Source organism: Centruroides sculpturatus, unplaced genomic scaffold (assembly GCF_000671375.1).
Source record: "Centruroides sculpturatus isolate CEXI.00-Female unplaced genomic scaffold, Cexi_2.0 scaffold631, whole genome shotgun sequence".
Taxonomy (NCBI): domain Eukaryota; kingdom Metazoa; phylum Arthropoda; class Arachnida; order Scorpiones; family Buthidae; genus Centruroides; species Centruroides sculpturatus.
The window spans coordinates 181,188-203,210 of record NW_019384946.1 but is presented as its reverse complement, the minus strand read 5'-3'; the positions used below and the strand labels follow the sequence as shown (position 1 = coordinate 203,210).

General features: G+C 37.3%; 2 protein-coding genes across 4 annotated transcripts; both read left to right on the top strand.

Moving 5' to 3' along the window:
* Positions 1 to 8,841: 8,841 nt before the first annotated feature.
* On the top strand, positions 8,842 to 14,664 carry LOC111632207 (pantetheinase-like). 2 transcript variants are annotated; one of them, XM_023376586.1, is made up of 3 exons: positions 8,842 to 8,892; positions 9,821 to 9,988; positions 13,404 to 14,664. In XM_023376586.1, the coding sequence occupies exons 1-3, from the start codon at positions 8,857 to 8,859 to the stop codon at positions 14,643 to 14,645; spliced, it is 1,446 nt and encodes a 481-aa protein (XP_023232354.1). In that variant the 5' UTR covers positions 8,842 to 8,856; the 3' UTR covers positions 14,646 to 14,664. The 2 variants fall into 2 exon arrangements, with proteins under 2 accessions (XP_023232354.1, XP_023232353.1); XM_023376585.1 differs by lacking the exon at positions 8,842 to 8,892 and adding an exon at positions 9,483 to 9,738.
* LOC111632206 lies at positions 14,654 to 20,993 on the top strand. 2 transcript variants are annotated; one of them, XM_023376583.1, is made up of 4 exons: positions 14,654 to 14,880; positions 16,348 to 16,922; positions 16,999 to 18,155; positions 20,011 to 20,993. In XM_023376583.1, exons 1-4 carry the CDS (start codon positions 14,672 to 14,674, stop codon positions 20,590 to 20,592), a joined length of 2,523 nt encoding a protein of 840 aa, XP_023232351.1. In that variant the 5' UTR covers positions 14,654 to 14,671; the 3' UTR covers positions 20,593 to 20,993. The 2 variants fall into 2 exon arrangements, with proteins under 2 accessions (XP_023232351.1, XP_023232352.1); XM_023376584.1 differs by lacking the exon at positions 20,011 to 20,993 and adding an exon at positions 18,798 to 19,069.
* The last annotated feature ends 1,030 nt before the right edge of the window (positions 20,994 to 22,023 follow it).

Here is a 22,023-nt window from a genome sequence, read left to right as displayed (position 1 = left end):
ATTAATATGTACCCCTAAGTCTCTGGAACGGAATACGTGCACCAGTGAACCTACAACTACACGATTTATATTTTAAAAATAATTAAATTCACTTAGCATTCAAAACTTGCGAATTTTGAAAAAAACAAATTTGCTGATTAAATACGGACAACCGTTTAACTGAAGTAAAACGGATTTTCCCCTTGCTATGGATGTCTGCCTAGTTCAGTTCAGCCACAATCCGCTACAGTTCGCCTTTATTATCATGGTGTGGTTCCATAATACCACCTTTTCCTCTATAAATTTTTATACTGTGTTAATTTTCTGCTTATCGATTTTCAAGAGAGCAGTTAGGCACCAAATAGGGAAAGTGGCCCCTATTTAGGTGTTACTAACGTAAAGAAAAACCGGAAAACTCCACGTGTCCAGCCCGTTGGCCATGCGCAAATCCACGACCAACTACCAGTGTTCAGTGGTTTTAATCCACTCGGTCACTGGTGGACAAGGAAAATTTAGAATTGCACAAACGACGTCTTTATACAAATACTAGCTGTTACCTAAGGCTTCACCCGCGCGGAATTTTCAATTTGATAGAAATAATCCTCCCTCGATACTTCACTAAGATTCTTAACATTAGTTGTTACTATAAAAACAAAAAACCGCATCTAAAATAGTACAGTAGAAGACGTTCTTCAGATTAAGCCTTAATCCTCTCCTCCGCGGGTGGAGAGGATTAAGGCTTAATTTCGAAAAATCCCTTCTTACTGTGCATTTTCATGACGTACCCTAACTGTGTACCAAATTTCACCTCTTTAGGTTCAGCGGTTTGTTCTGGGCGATGATGAATCAGTCGGGACTTAATTTTATATATCACAAGTTCGGACACGTGCGCTGCGTATCTCGCCGACCACGCGACTGCCCGCGCGGTTACCTATCTCGTATACGTAAGCGTCTTGCCCCTCGCCATCCGCGACACCAAAAATATAACGCTTACCTAGATGATATCTATTAATTTATATGAATGTTTAATGGATAATATACAGCCTATGTCCACCCTGAAGGTCATTCTAAATATTGGTGAAAGAATTTTTGAAATCGGATGAGTAGTTTCGGAGATTACCTCCGACATCCAAACTTACAAACTTTACCTCTTTATAATATTAGTATATAGATTTAAAAATATGTTGCCTGAAATATTCGAATTGTATTATCTAAAAATTCATGGCTTAGGCTTATAAATTATTTATTTCAAATACACACAAGGTAATTCGTTTTTTATTCGAAAAATTTCAGAGGTTGAATCTTCGAATAATTTTGACCGTAAAAGTGAAAAAAAAACAAACAGAAAATTAAATTATTATTATTTTTTTCAATTTCTAAGCTTAACAGTTTTCTAATTTGTAGAAAAAAAATACAAATATATTTGATGCATTTTTTACAATTTGCATTGAGAAATAATAAAATACGGGCTGTTTTTAAATCTCTTATAAGTGTGACCTTTCGGTCGGCACCTTTCGGTCGGCACCTCTTTGGTACCCTGTCATGATTGACACCACCGTGTTTATCGGAACACGGAAACCGAGACGGCGATTACGTCACACCGTCGCGCGAGCGGTCCCGTACGTGGTCAGACGGATTCGTAATGTCGGATCGAAAAACAACATAAGGAAGTGACTCGCACTACAATTCAAACGTAGCAAAGATTTAATTTAAAAAAATAATGTGTATTGGATAAGATACAGAGTTCTAAAGTTATGCTGCGGAGAGAGAGTTTACGGAACGAGCGCGAGTTGTATAAATACCTGGGTGATAATATGGCTGTTCTCGTATTCAATAATTTGGCTGATTGGTAGTGGTTAATTGTCCGATGGGCGTTGAGACTGGTTCCGATGATAATAATATCCACAGCACAATGATGGCACACAGTATCCAAAAAGATAGGCACTGATCGATGATAATCCGACATCCGATGAGCACTGAGGGATGATCTCGGGAGTAAACGGTGTGGGTTTTTTTGTGTCGGAAGGACGGACGACGACTGACTTCTTTCCTCTCCGAGGACTAAAACGGCGACACATTCTTTTCGGCCGTCTCTGGTGATATTCACGGACGATTTCGGCCTGCAGAGGTTAATAGTTCACGAGAAAGCGTCATGTTGCTTTCGAGAAAATGTAACGGGAGACTTTCTCAGGTAGCTAAGAACAACAATTGTTGCGTAATTCGCAAAATGTTAATATTAAAGACTAGGTCTGATATAGGAATTTCTGCTATCTCACACAAGGGTTCGTCGAATCATCTAGTACAGAGGCATGGTATACCATGGTGCAGAGAAACCCGCGGCTTTCAGGCCATTTATGACTTTATGGCTTCTAGTATCACCTGATAATATAAAATAGCGTCTTAATGCGTTTTTTGTTCGTTTTACGATAAAAATATCTATCTAAACACAATTTATAGATAGTTTTGTTGCATGTATAGAACCTACTAGATGTATACACTTAGGCAAATCTGCTGTACAACATGCGGTCTTATAAAATTCCTTTAAAATAAGATATGGTTTTATTATTACAAAAGTTTCCTCATCTCTGGTATCTACAAGACATGTTTTCCAAAAGAAATATAATATAATTTTATTAATAAATTGATAAAATAATTTTAACATAAATAAAATAGTCAAGCCACAAGGCGACAGTTATGCTTTAAAAAATTCACAAAAATAATTTAAAAAACACAAAAATTCTTCATTTTTCTTTTAAGCTTTTTCAATTATTTTTGTGAATGTTTTTAAAATAATTTACACTGCAAATAAATTTTAAAATATTGTGACGTTGCTAACAGTATTTCTTTTGTGTATGTATAATGGCTTATTATTGTTTATGATATTATTAATTGTAATAAAATTTTACTATACAAATCTAATATTACAGCTGCACATTTGGATTTTAGAACTGCACAGATAAATCAAAGCTGCACGTTAAATTAAGCACTGTCGTATATCTTTCTATTTACTAATATCAGTTAATGCTATTAGCAATTTTCTCACGACACGTTTAATGTTTTGGATTTATGAATATTGCGGAGAAGTCGAACATCTTTCTTTAATTGTATAAAAAATAAAAAATAAACTTTCAAACAGACTGTACTTATATTTAGTACTTGTTTACATACAGAATATTTATTATTAGAAAAGGTTAGTTATAGCAATAGATATTTTATAAATCCTCTAGAAAAATACGGTAAATATATCTAGAGTAGTCTATATTTACCAGCACAAACAATGCTCTAGTTCTTGATTTAACCGATAGCATCGATAATATAGAATCTCGTCTCGTAATATAAAGAGATTCGAAGATAAAAATACCTACCGACTGCTATTTTGACTTTAATTTTAGCTTTAACGAATTCGGTTTTGTATCGAGATCAAACACATTTGTTTATTTCGATTGCATTTCTTCTCATAACAGGATTTTCCCCTATTAGTTATAGAAATAGAAAGAAGTGTTTATCGTTTATTCATAAAAAAAAGTCTTTCATAATTGCTGAAAAGTTTTTTTTCTGGGAGCGATTCTAATGATAATTGATAAATGCAACGACTTGAGTGTCCTGTAAATCAGTTCTAAATCGTTGTGCCGCGAACTCTCAAAGGAGTGCTACAAAATTCTAATCGTTTCTCTACTTTTTATTATTATTAAAAATGTAAACTTTCATTTATACAGCATTTTTGATGCGGTTTTGGCTCGAGATGTGCCACCGAAAATTGAGTACAATAACTTAAAACAGTTGAGAACTACTGACCTCTCGTTGTTAGAATTTTTAATAAATTTCATACGTAAGATTATTTATTACTTAGCAGTTTTATTCCAGATGAACGGATACTGAGCATACTTTTATTTTATACGTAAAGCAGAAAACATATTTTGAATAAACGTATTATACAAAAATGATGAGATAAAGACATGTAAATTTAATTGAAAAAATAGGAAAAGGTATTGCAAATTAGAAATAAACTGAAATTTCCATCTCTACTAGTAACTGAATATGCCTATATATATATATATATACTGTATATAGACCCAACCGTGCCATCTACACCTAAGTACTGCTACTGCATATACAAATCCTTTATATCATACACGTTCAAAGTATTTTAACTTGCAATATATAAAATATAATATTAATAAATATAAAAAATATATGTATTAATGTAAATATATTGAATAAAGTGTAGAAATATTTTCTTTCCACTTTCCTTTCTTTCAATACAAAATGACAAGATAAATTTTAATATTATCAAATTACAGAATAAGATAAATGAGTAATCTAATAAAATATAAATGATGTGTGTGTTTGTCAATACTTTCTATTGATATTTCGAAGGATCTATAACGTGAATCATTGACAAATGTAAGCGACGTATCAATTTTGCCCATGGGCGTTATCTCGTATACACACAAACACGTAACAAAGTATCCATATAAAATATCCACGAAAAGAAATAGAATGTCGCTAATAAAATTATTATAAAATAATTTAATATCGATTTATATGAAATCAGCTTATTGTGTAATCAATAGCATATATTATACGAATAAATAAGATGAGAGTATACTAGGCCCTCGATTTAACGGACTAAATGGAGAGGGGTAGCCGCTTATTGTCGAAAATTGGGTAGTCTATGTTTTAAAAACATCTTAATAAAGCATTTACAACGTAAGGATGTATTAAAATGTTATTATAAGATAAAATAACATTTATATTAATATTATATTTACGCTAATATTTTATTCGTATAAGTAGCATATAAATAATATATTATTTTATACTTATAGACTCATTGACCCGTCTTTTAGCCTACTCTATTCGCGAATAAGCCGCAAAAAGTTATAAATTTTACCTTCCCAGCTGTTATAGGCCTATATAACATAGGGAAAATATGACGATCGGTCAAAAAAGGATCCCCACCAAGATTTTTACATTTTTGGGCTCAGGGGACCTTGAAACGTCGAGAAATTTAAAAAGGTAGGGAGGGGTTCTGTATGTATGGATGTTAGTGTGTGTGTGTGAGGGGCACGATTTTGTTCATTCTCTTTGAAGTTTAATAATTCCTTTTCCTTTTGTCAAAAATTTCTGAAATTTTGCAGGGAGATTTGTGTATTAGGGGAATTAATACTATTAAATTTTGGTGGTTAAAGGTCGAGGGAATGAGAGATAGAAGGGGGCATGTGTCATATCTTCAGTAGAGTCGAACTTAATGATTTTACNATTTTTTTTTTTTTTTTTTTTATAAAACTCATCTCGACCGTCAAAATTAAGCTCTTTGCAATTTTATAATAATTAAAAATTTAAAAAGTTTTTAAATGTCATAACAGATGGTGCCACACACGCAGTTTTAAACGTTGCCGGGAAAGTTAAGCAATTCGTTGCTGGATTTTTATTTTAGAACAGGAATTTTTGTCCGTTAATCGAAGATTTATTGTATACACGATTCATTTTATCAGACAAATCATACACTCGCATTTTAAGTGTGTATAAAATTACGTTAATTTAGTTTTATACACGCTTTATCAAACGAATTTCGATTAATATTTAACATTTCTTTTTTAGTCTCAGTACACTTGCACTCAGACTGTAACATTCCCAATCACCGAACTGATGCCTTTTTTTAAGTATAAAAGTTTGTATCGCCAATTTTACACGCGATATAAACTTCTATTTTTAAATTTTACACGTATTTACATTCGTACGTCCTTGCGTGATTCAAGGACGAATCTAGGAGCGGAAAGGACAATTACCCCCTTAAAATAAAGCAAAACGATGTTATTTTTAACGCGCATTTTATAGTTTTAAATCATTTTACAAACGTTTATACCGACCGATATATTTATTAAATGGCTTTATAACATTAAATTTAAGTATTTATTATTTTGTTTTTTTAGCTTCCAGTCATAAAAATCGATCCTTCCCTCTCCTTAAAACAAGTAAAATTATGTCTCCTGACGTGATAAGAGATTGTAATTTTTAAGTGTAAATATTCGGAACGTCCTATAACAAACAATTTTATAATTATAGCTTATATTAAGAGTTAAAGGGTAACAACCTAATAAAGACGGTTTTATTGATTTTCGCGCAACAAAATTGAATAACGAGAGAGTATAATATTAATTCCAGTCGTTTCATTTTCATAATTTAAAATTCGACCATATTATTAAGCCATAATTATCAATTAAAATTTTTATTTTGGATAACTTCAACACTAGAAAATCAAAGAGTTTATTTACTAAGATAAATTAATTTAAAAATTTGTTTATATTGTAAAAGTAGTTTCATCATTTTTAATCCTAGAAATTAATAAATCCTAGAAAATAAATATAGAGAATTTATATTTTAAAACATTTCGGTATTTTAATTCTGTCGAGTGTTCTAGATACAATATCCTATTTTTAAACACGTTCTAGCATCGATATAGAAAAGAGTTATTAGGATGAGGTTGAATCATCCATCCGTTCATCCGTACTAATCACTACTCATAGAGATTTCAATAAAAATCGGAATAAAGGATGCTGAAAGCCATACCAGCCTAGATACGTTTTAAAATTCGTAACAGTTTATTAGAATTTAAAAAATTTGACATTTTGTGTGATTCTCTTAATCCCTTTCATTAAATATTTTTCGAAAATGGAATAGGTATTTTATATCAGGCATGGATAATAAATCGATCGCGGATATATATAAACAACAAGAATAGAAATTCCACACTTTTCACCATAAAATCTTTTAACAACCGCTGTGGGTTGTTGATGTTCTGTGTGAGATAACGAGTGGTCGTCTTTGTTTCTAATTGAGACACAGTGAAAAGAACACGTGCAGACAATAAACGAGAAACACGAGAAAATGGAAGTGCACTTTGATCGTAGCTTTTCTAGGTTATGCTGTTACTATAGAAATTGCTTTGTTGTAGATCTAAACAATTTCAGTTACGTGCAAAATGGATGTATCAAAATGGATGCTTATGATTTATGTAATGAATGAAAATAAAATTCATTTTGTTACGATGCTGCTGTTTAATTTATGTCTCAGTGTCTTAGCCAGAAAGAGGTAACCCGAAACTTCAATTACCGTGTAATAAATAAATATAATTACGTTTTGTAGCATAATTTTGTAAGAGTAGATTAATAAACTTTAAACGTTAAAATAATAATAATAATAATGTGATGATACGAGTAGATCATCGGTACTTTTGACTCGTTAAAAGTTAATTACAACTCACTTTAGTTAAGTCTGCCATATATAACGTTATTTCTGAATATAAACTATGAATGTTCATTTTTTATCTTTACATTAATATTCAATAAGCCTTCAGTTAGAAAAAAAAAGAATTAATAGAATAATTTAATATACAGTCTTAGAATTATATTAATATTAAAATGTAAAGAATTGTTTATGAAATCTTTTATTGACTTTTTAATTTTCGAAGCATTTTAAGAATACAAAATGCTTCGAAATTTGCTGTAGAGTTTTTATTATTTCGAGTGTAATTGGATCGAACATCATAAAGTGAGAAACAGAATGAGAAATTTCAATGTTTCGACATTTATACAAATATCCAATTCCCCAATTTCTCGTTTATGTTCGGAAAGAATTATTATAATAAATAAATAACGAGGAATTGGATTGGATAAGCTTGTCGAAATTGACGAGTTTAGTCCAATTTGCAATTGGGTAATGAATGTGAAATGATCGATAACTATAATATTTTTCAATATAACTTTTTATCTATGAAGGAAAATGCTTTTGTGTTCGACAGAAAATTTTCGTGTTTTACATTTTATTGCTTAAATTGAGAGAATTTCTATGGTCTTGATATACGAGACATATTTATTTTATTTTATTATTAAATGAATAGATTTAATGATAAAATTTCAAGAAATAATTAATTATTTAATAAGCAGTAATTTCAAGAAATACACCGTTTTTTATACAACGTTATACGTTACAACGTATTATACAACGTTTATTCCCATTATACAACGTTTTTTAACGTCGACGCCTATCTCTATATATTTACTTCTACACTACTTGGAGTGATTTGCATTTATTGCATTAATTAAAAATATATTGCGGAATCGTCAACTGGAATATTTTAACATGTTCAGTATTTGTTTATACATCATTTGTATATACATTGATGCAAACATATCATATTAATCTGTTTAATAATATTCTTCGAAAGCCAAACGTTGAACACTTATGCAAATTTCCATTCAATTCTTGATTAGAATAAGAGAACGACAAAATGATTTTTCTCACTTTATGAATATTAATATGGTCTAAGATTCGACAGAATTTGAAAATAGTGCAATTATTGACATTGTCACAATGCCCGGATGCAATTTGAAATTTATTTCATTTAAAATATATGCTCTCCATCTCAAATTAGTAGTGTCTTGCCCCTGTACATCATACTTTTCCGTTAGCAATGGAGTCTATCTAACTCCTTTCGGGGGAGAATTTTTGAATTGAAATAACGTAACTTCCGGTTTGCATCGGAAGTTCGTATATAGTTAATCGGGCCTCCTTCCCTAAACTTCACATATTTGATCTTGAATTTCATCTATCTAACACCGTTCTGGAAATTAAGGAAAGACAAAAGACAGACAGACGGACGGACGACAGTGGGATTTTTAGGTCTACAATTTTTTCAAATCGTAACTATAAAGGATGAATTGGCAAATCTACTATATCCGATGCCGGAAGGACGTAACGTTCTACGTCTTTCCGGCTTAGAGCGTTACGTCTCTATCGTTCCGAAGGCTGCGTCTCTCCAGCGACCGCAAGAGAAAAGAATCTAGGTACAGTAAAGTACGTGTTGTTTATAAAATGGCGGCGAGACGAATTGGTCGAATGCTTGCCACGGTAAACAGTTTTCTATATTATATTACCGAAACTTCTTGCAGGTCAAAGAAGATATGCCGCGAGTTCGGTAAATATTACCATTTGTATCGTGAAATAAAAGACGATGCGGCTTTTCTTCTTTGGAAGCGCGAACGGTTAAACTCGCGCTTCGCTTCCTGTACGCGCGTATAGTTTCTGTACGTCATCTTGTGGGCGCAGCAAGCTAAACTCACGCGCACATTCGCTTTTCTCGGTTCGTTCGTTGAGCTTGGAAGCGTTCGCGACCGCGGTCGCAGGACTCTGCCGCGTAGGACTTACCCTAAATTGACGCCCTAGGAGAAATGAAAATTGAATAACGAGAAATTGAATTTATCTTTGCATTTTGGAGATTTCCCGTTTTTTAAATCGTCTCTGTAGGCCTACGTTTGACAAAATATTAATCTGCAGGAGTCGGTCGAAACTGACACGAGATCTAGGATTTATCGTTTATTCCTGTAAACATATTGCGGATTCGTGACTTCTACTACATTAAACAAACTATTATCGTTCCATAATATTATTGATTGACACGTGACGTATTTAAACGTTTCGTTACGATTACGGATCGGAAAATTTCTATGTCACGTTTTTGCGTAGAATAAAAACCCGGTTTGGATTTTTCTTACGTGGAATTTCGACCTTGCATAATTTTCTTGGATAAAGCGACCAATCGACGGTGATTTCTGGCGAATCGGGTCAAATTCTTTTAACTCCGAATACAGCTTAAACGAAAGTTGCCATTAACCAGATTTTTAGCTTAACGTTAACTCCCATTAACAATCTCCGAGAGCCATGTTGTCCGGTGGCTTTATCTATCTTCTCTGTCAAGTAAATTTATTAGTTTTCTACCTCGCCATCGACCGTAACGAAAAGTAATCTATACTAATTGAAATTATTTTATATTTAATAGTTTTTAGTACTTTCTTCGTCTATCGATGCAGAAATTCCGAAGAGGAATTGGTACGTTGCTGCCGTTTTCGAACATATTCATCGGAGCATGGTCGGTCCTTTCAACGTGTCCGCAGTTCTCGACAATCTAGAAGCCTTTAGCCAGGCAGCTGACGTAGCGGCACAACACGTAAGTACTATATTTTTCATTTTGTTTCGTCCTCGCGTTCGATTTATTTTATTTTGACACGTCGCACGTTCGGCAATTAGACTTATTTAGGACGACAAAAGTCTATTTTTCTATTAGGCCCAAATAACAAAATTGGTCGTAATAAATGTTACTTAATAACCCACGTTCCTAACCTCACACTTCCTTTGTATTCGTAATAATACGAGCGCTAGCAACCTTTCCCTACTTTGATTGTATTTTACTTTTTTGTCATCGTCATAAACGATTTTTTTGGCATGCACAGTATAACTGTATTATTGTATCGATTAAATTATTAAATTATTGTTAAAAACTCTGAATTTGCAAGATGAAATTTCATTCGATAATTTCGTTAAGTTAGTGATTTTTTTATGAGACTTTCAAGAAAAGTTTCGCCGTGTACCGCTACTTTTTGTTGTTTGTATGTTGGTTTTAATCCCGAAGGTTAAATAATAAAAAATCCAGCTATCCCAAATGACCCCTTTATCTCGTTTACGAGTAGTCTCGGCATGTATTAGCCACATTCCACAAGAAAAACTCACTCTTTTCTTCGTGAAAATTTCGTGTTTATTAAAATATATCCGTTTCGAGTGGAATTCGATAGTTTTCTATTTGCTCCACCCATTTGGGAGGCATTTATGTCAAGAAAAAATATTTTTACGGGGAAAACACTCGTCTTAAACATGTCTAATTGCCTGGCTAGTCGGAGTAGTGGATAGACATAATTGACCTTTTGTCAATTCGTTATCAGAATTACAGATTCTATTTCAAGTTATATGACCTTCTAAGTGAAAGCCAACATTAAAAAACTGAACATTGACAGCTTTATTTTTATATAATTTTGATATTTGTAAGGCGAAGTTATGAAAAGAATGTTGTTTATCATAATTAATATCCTCGAGATAGGGTAAAAAGCGAAGTTAATTTTTCGAAGGTTAATTTAAAAGTTAATTAGCGACATGTTTTTTTTTTTTCCTTAACAAGTTTACCTTAGAGAACCACTTTATGCATAAGCTTTAAAAACCGTAATAATGCGATTTACGTAAATTTAATTGTGCGTTACCGACAGTATTGCGATGGAGTATATAATAAATATATATATTTTTTCTATTATCGCTTATCACACTGCGATAATCACATCTATTACGCTAACCGATAGCAATATCTACCAATATAAATTTAATAACCAGGCGTATCTAATCTTTCTGCTAGTTGAACATGTGAAGTTTTTCCATTAGAAGATAAAGAAGTACTGCAAAAACATTCTATCTCGGCACTTAACTATGCCTTTGTAACATTTAACTACTTTAATCTCGAGGAAAATTATATATTGTATGATCTTACAAAGTAAATCGATAAACGTTTATGGAGAAAATCGATATATTAACGTTACCTCGATACTAAGCAGCCCGCATTTGGAATGAATTAAACGGGATTAGAAGAACATTTAAAATACATTAATTTGACGATTTATTTCGGTAATCCGATAGAAATATTTTACTAAATTCTAAAAATAAAAGTTCCAAAATAATTAATTTAGTAGAAAATTGAAAAAAAAAGAGAAGTAAGCCTACTTCCGTGCTACGTATGTTCTGTTTCGAGTTGTTTTTCATCATTTTTTCGCTCCTGTACTGTACGTTACTACCTGTCACCCGTGTAAGTTCTGCAATCCTTTGGTTTCTCCATCGCTCACTCCTTCAAAATCGATAAAGTTCGTCGACATTACCCTAGGCGCAACGTCTATATAGTGATGAATATAAAGAGGAGATTCTTCTTCTACCTCTGTATATTCGATAACATCGGCTAAAGTTATAAGCAATCAATCAATCGTAAACACAAAATTGGTTACTTTTTATTCCAATCCCGGATTTTGAAATGAAAAAAAAAAAACTATTCAATGAAGTAGCTGGATAGATGGGCTTTCCTCTATAACTACAATAAATGGATTATTCTACAATACGATCTTTAGTCTAAATAGATCTAATATTGAATCTGTAAGATATAGCTTCCTTTCGCTCAGAAAAGATAAATAAAATACAGTATATATGGAAAGATCCTATTCGGTTTATAAGAGTTAAAGCGTAACAATCGTCACGAAGTCTCGACTTTTTGATCAGTTTATTCCTTTAAAAATTGATTAAATATGTTTCTAAAAGAATAATTATGATTTTTTTGTGTTGTTTCATCCAAATTTTTAAACTTTTTCCGTTTTTTCTGGAGCTATTTGGTCGTTATTTGCCACATCTCCACTAAGGATACACATCAACATATCTGTGTTAAGTAACGTGTAACTCTCATTTACATTTATAAAGAAAAATAATCCCGAATTATAAATAGATGAAATATAAATTGTGCCGAAACGATTGAAGCTTGCTTGTCGGTGGAGTAAATCCACATTAATATTTACGTTCTAAATCTTCGGACACACCACATTAATTTCGGAAGGAGAGAAATTTAATGTCGACATAGTCATGACGAGCCGGATAATTCCTTAGAAATTTCCTACATAAATAATTGCGGCGTCATCTAATTAATTTCTATACAACTGTATTCGTTGGAGCATTAATTTATCGGGATTAGCCTCTCCGACCGAACAAAGAAAATGTCAAAAGCGCTACATCTGACATTTATACGGTCGTTTACGATAAGGGAGACCTAAGTTTCGAATCCGAGTCGTCTGAGATAATACATGGCTGGGTAGATCGGAATATATTGAGTCCCTTCCTTAGTACCCGACCATTTCCACTGTATATGCTAGGACACTATGAAGTAGTCCAAAGTGGAGAGTTTTAAAAATAATAATAACGAGCTGTTATTTATTATGACATCGCCACAATTTTTAATTTATTTAATTTAAAATATATGCTTTCCATCTCAAATTAGTACTGTAGTGTCTTGCCCCTGTACATCACACTTTTCCTGTTAGCAACGGAGTCGTGCCGGTCATCTATCTAACTCCTTTCAGGGGAGAATTTTTGAATTGAAATAATGCGACTTCCAGTTTGCATCAGAAATTCATATATCAGAAGCTTATGGCCTCCTACCCCTAAGTTTTCCATATCTGGTCTTGGATTTCATTTATCTAACACCGTTCTTGAGATTAAGGAAAGACAGACAGTCAGTAGGACTTTATAGGTCTACAATTTTTTTTTTCAAATTGCATCCCAATAATAGCGAGAAAATCACTAGCTGACGAGAACATTCAGGTATTACTGCCGAATGTACAAACTGTTAAACTGATACGAGAGTCGAGACGAAACGAAAACTTTACATTGCATCACAACTACAAAAGAGCGTTTACACTTTAATCGGTCTTTCGAATTCATTACTCGCATAGCATAATTACGAAGAACTATAATTACAGAGGATCGATAATGGTTTTGGTCGTTCTTTACAGGATGTCGACATTCTCGTATTCCCGGAAATGGCCATTCTTCCACCCAGTCAGAGCAGACAACAGATCTTTCCGTTGTTAGAAGAAGTTCCGGATCCGGAAAAGGTCGAGTGGAACCCTTGTGTAGAAGGTGACGAGAAAGAAAACGTAATAACTCGTAACTTAAGTTGCTCGGCCCGGAGAAACAACATGTACGTGGTAGGTAACTTGGGCCGAAAAGAGAAATGCGAAGGGGATTCCGGATGCCCTTACGATGGATATTATCACTTCAATACCAACGTGGTGTTCGATAGGGAAGGCACTCTCATAGCGCGTTACGACAAGCATCACTTATACTTAGAGGACGCGTATAACGTTCCTCCGCATCCTAAACTGATTGCTTTCACTACCGAGTTTGGAACCTTCGGTACTTTCACTTGCTTCGACATCATATATTACGAGGCAGTAGAATTCGTACGCGATTTTAACTTGACTGGTATCATCTACCCTGTTTGGTGGTTCGACGAACGCCCCTTTCTATCTTCTATCCAGATGCAAGAATCGTGGGCTATTCGACACAATATCACTTTATTGGCCTCTAACGTTCACTTTCCCTTCTCTGGCTCGATGGGTAGCGGAATTTATTTAGGAGAAAAGGGTGCTTCCACTTACACTCACGTAGACGATAACAAGGCAAGATTACTGATAGCGAGAGTCGGAAGTTCCTCTTCGCAACCTCTCCAAATAGTCACCCACTCCGAGGAAGAACCTCTCAAATACCGATTTTACGAATTCGACTTAAAAAACTCCTCTTTGATTAAATTAGAAGAACCATCCGGTCAGGTGGAAACTTGCTTAGGTGGTCTGTGCTGCAAACTCACTTATCAAACTTCCACCCCTCTCGAAGGTTACTATTTGGCGGCGGTTAACGAAATAAGAAGCGGAGGACGTAAGAGATACTTCTGGTGCGAGGAGAGTTGCATCTTAATCAGATGCAACGACAAAAACAATAAAAATTGTTCAACCTTCCCCATTCTCACCGAAACAGTCTTCCACTCCTTCCACCTAGAGGGCAACTTCAGTAGCCAATACGTCTACCCCAATGTCTTGGTTTCTTATTCGGAACTCTTACCTGTCGACGAATGGAAATTCGACATCAAAGGACAGACAAATATCGTACAATCAAAAGGTTCGATCGACCGACCGATCCTGAGTGTCAGTCTGTACGGTCGCTGCTATCATCGCGACCCCCCCTACGCTCCTTAGTCAATAAAAACTTTCCGTGAAGTCGTATGTCTCATTTTTTTGTCTCTCGAATTCGGTGCGATCGGACCAAGCTAGCGGGATGCAAAGACGGGGAGGGAGACGGATCCGAGGTAAACAACCGTTCGATCGAAGGTGCTCATCGATCCGAGGCGCTCCTCCCCATCTCAGAGTGGTTTCGCTCCATCCCGGAGAAGCGGCGACAAGCCGTCTGCCTCCTTCACGTCTCCCGATCGAGGTAAAGATTTTCTTCCGTTTTGGTTCGGTTTGGGCCCGCCGCCGGTCGAATTCGCGCGCCTTTGACTTTTACACGCGGTAACGATTAAGCAACGAGCGGACTCCCTCGCCATCTTCTCTTAACCATCGGGCCCGCGGCCCGGCTAGCGCCTCGGGTAAAATGGCTTCCGTACGTCCGATGACGTCAGTGAGGACGTCGCTTTATCGAATTCGCGGATGAAGATGTAGAGGGCACTGCACATCCGCTCGTCGACGGTCGCTAACCGCATCTCGCTAGGTGAATATCATCCAACGATCGCGAGTTAACGGCGGTCAAGCGACCATCGCAAAGGTCAACCGCAAAATTCGCCACGCCATCGCTTGGACGGTAACCAACAGACGCGCGAGATTCGTATTTTCTAAGTATTAGACGCTTCTAATCATGCGGGAAATCATCTTAGAAAAGTTAAATTCGGAGACCGTTTATTACAAGAAATCACGGAAATTAACGTTACAATACAAATGCGATGCGTGCCTTTCGTTACTTACGATGATCAAGACACAGTTAAACTATATTTAGGCAAAGGACGATCGCTTTAAAGACGTGCAAAGCGTATCTTATTTTTCGATATAATTGTTTATGTTCGATGAACTGTACTTTTCTACCTTCCCTTTTTGATGCATCTTCCTTTTCCTCCAAGGACAGATTCTATAAATTTTCCAACCGCCCTTTGCTGTTGCTGCTCTTTTCTTCTTTCCGTTACAAAAGGCGGGGATCTAATCAATGAAGGTGAATATTAAAGCGAGTTTTTCTAACTGTTGCTAGGAAAAACTTATAAAAGAATGCTTGGAAGACTAAAATCTTCGGATAATAAGACGCAAGAAGCCTCGAAAATAGAAGTGAATTTGTGTAACGTAATTGTAAAAATTAGGATAGAAATTCTCGAATCTTTTCTTTAATCTTCCTTATCTTTTTTTTCGATATCCATGTAAGGATTTTCTTATTAGGGATCGAAAAACTGTATTCATCCGGACACTCGACTAATTGCTAAACAGATGTGTAGTAACGATTCGTGAAGAACGTTCACGCTCTTCTTTCCTTAAATCGATTATTTTATCATTCCCGACTTTGCAGAATAAAAGCAAAGTATAATTACTTATTGAGAGGATCTTTGCTTCCCGGGAAAAAACCGAGAGATAAAAAGGGCTGAAAAAGCGACTGCAGCCATTTTCCTCTTTCGAAAACTTCCGCGAGGGATCTATGTAGAATAATGATAGTGCAAAATCCGAGTAGGTGAGAACGATGACATATAAAGACGAGACAATTTAACAGAAGCCGGAACGCGATTCTGACCCGGAAATCTCCGAAATCTTCAGAGCATCGATCGATGACCGAATTCCAGTGGCGTGTCTAACCCCGAAACAAGTGCATTCTTTCTTTTCTCGTGCAGAATGCCAGTCGACATCTGAATTTTTTGCGATTTTTCAGGTATTTCGGATGGATTACAAGAGCGCCGTCTCCCTTTCAGCTCCAGGGAGAAGCTAAAATGGCCAATCCTGCCGTTCCCGCAGTGGGACCGGCCGTTGCCAAACGCACGTACGGAATGAACGTGGCCTGTCGATTACCGCAGCTGAACAGTTTGTGGTCCGTCTGGTATTGCACAGTCACCTTCTCTCTGCAAATCTATCTGGTCATCAGTAATATCCGCCTCTTCTCCTCGTATACCGTCCTGCCTTGGCCGGTCGGTACTCAGCCCTATCGAGAATTAAGTATGTACGTAGCGTCTATGGGCCTGGCCGTAGTTCTGTTGCCCTGTTTCGTGTTGGCTGCCCTATTGAAAGTTGGTAACTATCCTAATGACGGCACCAAGCTGGGAGAGGCGGAAGCCGACACCGTCGTTTATCAGAATCTACGCAAAAGAAGATTTTATCACGGCTTAAAGGTAGTATGGAGACACAGTGGACCCACTGCTGCTTTTCTGCATATGACTATCGCTTTTTCGTTGCTCTTTCCTCGTCTCTTCATCCAGGCGCAACTGATCAAGCAAGGATTTCTTAACAGAGGTAAGTTGAACTTAAAATTTCCTTTGCCTTCATCAAATCGAGCTTTCGAACTAAATATTACCACGTTTTCCCCCAGCTTTCTTATGGAGAACGGACTTGGATTTTCTTCTTCCTCCGCAAGAAAGGATGGTGGCTATTAGTTTTCTTTCTCGTTTAAATGTTACCGATGTATTGCACCGTCACCAAGACAACCATACAGTGGTACAGGTGGGTACCACTCATCAAATACAAGAAGACTCTACTTTGACGGTAGAATTCCTTAATTACACATTCTCTCTTTTGGTCTATGCTGTTCGTTATCCTTCTGTCTTCTGGAGAACCAGTCGATGGTTCGGTCTACTCTTCTCGTTCCAGATGGTTATTAACACCTTCCACTTACTGGTAGTCTACGCGGGGTTCTGCATTCTATACAAAGTTCAAGTTTTCGGTGCTCAAAGCGTCTTAGTGGATTGCACTCAACTGCTGTTGAACATTCCTTTCTCTGTGGTGCTATTCTTGGCTTATACCTGTCTCCTGGTCACGTCTGGTTCGGTGGTTTATAGTTATGGCATTCAAAAGCACCATGGCTGGCAGGGTAAACACTCGGCCGGTCTATTACTCCTGTACTCTTTGTTGTTCGTGGCTCTGATTGCCCTGCCTGTCGTGCCCTTGATGTACGATTATATGTCGGTTTATTGTGGCAGCCTGGACGGCCTGATGTTGACTGCCGTCTTTGGCACCGCAATACATTTAACGCTGTGGATTCTACTGTGGATTTTCCTCACCTTGAAGATTACCTGTGGGAAACGTAACGGGAGAGAAATTCCAATGGGCTATTCTCCCAACGAAACTCAACCCTGCGGTTACAAACCGGGAAAGGAGACGCCGCTCTTCGTCATCAAGGGAGGGCAAACGTATCAGGTTAGAGAAAGGGCCTCAAAAAAAGCCATCCTGCACATCATCCAAAAATCTCACGAGAGGGAACGGTGCACTTCTCCGGATAACGACGACGTTTATTGGCTTCGACCCAAGACCTTGTCCACGGAAGATATCAGAGAGGGAGGAGCACTGTTCCGAAAACATTCGGCCAACAAGAACAAGTTGAGATTCGATAATGCTAACGCTTCTGGTCCTTCCCCGAAATTGAGCGCTAAATTCAAAAAACAGAATGTTAAATTCGAGAGTCTGTCGGACACCAGCGACGACGGAGACTACGCCATTTTGAGAGATCTCGTGACCGAAAACGAAGAACAGGTAAGAGAACTTCAGAAATCGGTTCCTTTAACATTAAGTAATTGGGTAAGCGCAGAAAAAAATTACTATCGAGCCTCTATTTAAGAAAAGAAAAAAAGAAAGCGCACTGCACGCGAAATACCTTTTAAGGAGAAAAATTCGTCGAACTGGAAAGCGAAGACTTCGCTCTCCTTTTCCTTTTTTTTCTTTTTACCAGATTCGCCAGCATCTTTCAGGAAGCGTTGCCGATCTCTTTTGTTTCCGAGCAATGCCAATGGCTTTTATCTCCTCTACTTTTATCCACGCATCCCAACTTAATTTATTCTAAAAAAGTTAAATGACATAAGGGATATCGGGAATAACGAAAGCGAGAACAGATGCATTTTTCTCCGTCGTACAGGGAATAGATACTAACTGTAGGCTTTACTTCGTCGGGATAGCGATGGCCGAACCTTTAAAATATATACATATGTGTGTTTTGTACTCCTTTTCATTTTATAACAAATAATTTAAGTTAGTGTATTAACGAAAAAGGATGACGTAGGTACGATCGTTCGGCTCACGCTTTCTTAATATATGTAATTATTAAATAGGGAATAACCAAAAATAAGCATGGAAGAAAAATTTAAATTGGAATTTCAGATGATTTTTGTTAATTAACAGAAGGGGGAAGCAGAAGAAGTTTGCGAACAACTCCTCCCGTTTCCAATCGTCCATTAGCAACGTATGTTCCAGTCGGTGACACCTCATTCGATTTTTCTTTAAGACGGAAGAACCGACGGACGTTCCTCGTCATTCTAAATCGTTCCGAAGATGGCATTAGGCCCACTTTATTTGATGTCGGCGCATTAAATTTTACACACAATGAAACTCGAAGTAAGATTTGGCAAAAATCAGCCGAGGTAACTCGATTAAAAATAAATTAATTACAGTATTCAAGCTAATCGAGTGATTTTTTTACGACTTACAATGGGGGAAAGCCCACCTAGACTATGAAACCAAAGTGTAGAACGGATTGTTTCGCTGCCGATTCGGCAATCTGTTTGTTGCTATGACAACTGGAGCGGTGGAAGAAGGCGAATTTACATTCGCGGCACGTCTTTCTCCAACGTTGGTTGGTCACCATAGCAACAGATGACTGCGGGGAGAGCGGCAAAACGGCCGGCACATGCGTTAGATTAGGTTAACTTTCGGACGTTCCGCCCACCGTCCGAAAAACTGTTGCCAATGGAGCGGATCTCCGAAACGAAAACGTCATTAAAAATAAATTAGTCCTCCATCGATTGAAAAAACTTAGAATTGCTTAAATAAATCGAAACTTTGCGAAATTTTTTATTCGATAAGAAGCAGAGAATACAAATCCGACTATGACCGGAAAGCGAAATCAATGCGAACGAAAAATTTCGAGTAGCGAGACGTGTCTGACGGTTCCAACTCGTCCCATAATCTACGAAGCGAAAAAAAATCTTCGACCGAAAAAGCTAATATAAAACGGTTTCACACGCGAGAAGTACAAATACGATTTGTCACACACTTTTTTATTTCGACTCTGGAAAAACGAATGTCGCAGTCCTGGGAGAAAGATATTTATAAATGGCAAGACCATATATTTTAATGAGTTAGAATCTTTAAAGGTGTAATAAGTTTCTCTCGGTAGAGTAAACGAACGTCTTTCTTCACAGCCGATAAATTCTATCCGAAGCCGGAGGAGAGGAGATTTCTCGTGTTCTCGCGTAACGAAAAGAAATTCGAACATTGTGACGGTTTCTTAGCCATAAGAAAATTACAGCAGAGCTCGGAATTTAAGTGTGAACGAGGCATTGGCAGGCGTGAAGCGGAGACCCGGATGCTGATTGCAGTCTTTTGATTTTTTCAGGAGAACCGGGAAGAGAAGGAGAAGAGTCCGACGGAAGAGGGTTCCGTCGGGACCGAAAGAGCGTCCGTGACGGTGCACGGGAGGGGAGGCGACGAGGCGGGTCCCGCGCCCCCTTCGCCGCACTCGGGGAGCGATTCGTCCAGCGGCATCCACTCGCCGAGCAGCGCAGCGGGCAAAAGGGCTTCCAGCATGGAGAACCTGGCAACGTGCGAGTCGGCCAAACCCGTGTGGAAGAGCATGTCTCTGCAACGCAACGCGCCCTCTGCCGGACACGGAGAAGTCTACTACGGCGATCCGCGGACCACCTTGGTCATCCACCGCAAATTCCACGGTGCCAAAGCCGATCGGGCGGCGGCAGGCGACGAACCCTTCGGTAGAGCCACCAACATGAAAATGACGTCGTTCACCGACCGGTCCGACGGTCCTAAAGCTTCGCCGCCCTCGCCCGACAGAACCAAGGAAACAAACAAGGCTCGGGCGGGCCCGGTCGTCAACCCCACGTCGGACCAGGGCCACCGTCGTAGGGACTCCGCCAACTACTCTCTGCCCTCGTCGGGAGACTCCGACGTCTCGCACTCTTGACACAGGCCCTCTCTCTGACCGTCTCTCTAGTCTCGTGCCAAAGGCCCTCCCGGTTTTCTACCGCCGCCGCTTCGCCTCGATCCTCTCTTCGACGTTCCGTGCACCGGCGTTTCGTCTGTGTCGTCTCGTGTGCGTGTTTATTAAACAGTGCCGAACCGTGATTACTCTCGCTCTCTTTACTCTTCTACACCTTACAGATCTGAAAGACCGTTTCTTCTCGAAATCGCGTCCATGCTACGTCGATTAATCAATTTAACGCGTTAGGCACGTGTGTGTGTTCCCCAATTTCCCTGCGGACGTTCCGATTTTCACATTTTTGGCGATATTTTTACCTTATTTTCAATCGCACCATCGTCTTCCGATATCTTTAGTTTCATTTCTAACGTCAATAATTACGCAAACTCGGATAAGACAAAAAAAAAAACACCATCGACTATGCCAACCACACGAGCATCGGCCCAATGCTTCTCAGTTTAATCGAACGGTTTCGGTAATCATTGCCTATTTTACCCGATAATTAAACTATTGGATCGAACAATCTGTTCGTAATCATTATAAAAATCGATATTTTGAAGAATTTTTATGATTTTTCTCCTGGGAGTTATCTTGGCGTTTGATAAGTTCCGGCAAAATCAAACAAACTGAAGAGTTAAGTATGACAATAAACGTACGGAAGAACGAAGATACGGTGCAGTAATGGCCGCAGGCATTCCGCTGACGTCAATACTTGACGTATGGATCATCATCGATAAAGTAAATAGCAGACTCCGGTCGATTCGAATGAGAAAAATCTAGACTGCAGCTTTTTAAATCGGTGAAAGAGGCAAGAGAGAGCGTAGAACGGTTACCCGGTAATCTCGCCATATTCGAAAATAGATCCGCAATCGAGATTAGAAGAATTAATGGCGATTCATTCGTAGCTGCGTAATCGATCTCTCTATATATTCTCGACGCATAATGTCTTACAATCCGAAATAATGAAGAAATTTCACGATTAAATCTTCCAATTGCAGTACTGTTATAGCCTATAAAAATTCTATCATTACTGGAAAGAATTCTAACACCTTCGTCGTCGACTAAATGTCAACTCGTAAAAAACGCCAAATAGAATTCCTTCTATTCGCTTCTGTTTCCTTCCTATTATATCCTCATCTTTAATTTTGTACGTTCTCCAGTGGGCTCTTAACAGCACAACTCAAAATATAATGGACCGACAAAAGGATAGAATAGCTTTGTAGATATATTACGTTACTAATGTTTTCTTTGTGTATTCTATTGTTGACTGATACTCGTTAACGGTATATTTGTGATTTTCACAAGATATCAAGTTCCTTAACTCCACTTAACGAAATTTCAGTTCATTCTCCCATTCATTATTATCAGATATTACGTCAGCACATGCGGTCGATTTTAACGATGAAGAAAATGAAC

Coding starts and splice junctions, on each gene's coding strand:
- LOC111632207 (XM_023376586.1), top strand. CDS start 8,857: ATGGCGGCGAGACGAATTGGTCGAATGCTTGCCACG. Junction 8,893..9,820: donor TTGGTCGAATGCTTGCCACG/GTAAACAGTTTT, acceptor TATATTTAATAG/TTTTTAGTACTTTCTTCGTC. Junction 9,989..13,403: donor CTGACGTAGCGGCACAACAC/GTAAGTACTATA, acceptor CGTTCTTTACAG/GATGTCGACATTCTCGTATT.
- LOC111632206 (XM_023376583.1), top strand. CDS start 14,672: ATGTCTCATTTTTTTGTCTCTCGAATTCGGTGCGATCGGACCAAGCTA. Junction 16,923..16,998: donor GCAAGGATTTCTTAACAGAG/GTAAGTTGAACT, acceptor GTTTTCCCCCAG/CTTTCTTATGGAGAACGGAC. Junction 18,156..20,010: donor TGACCGAAAACGAAGAACAG/GTAAGAGAACTT, acceptor TGATTTTTTCAG/GAGAACCGGGAAGAGAAGGA.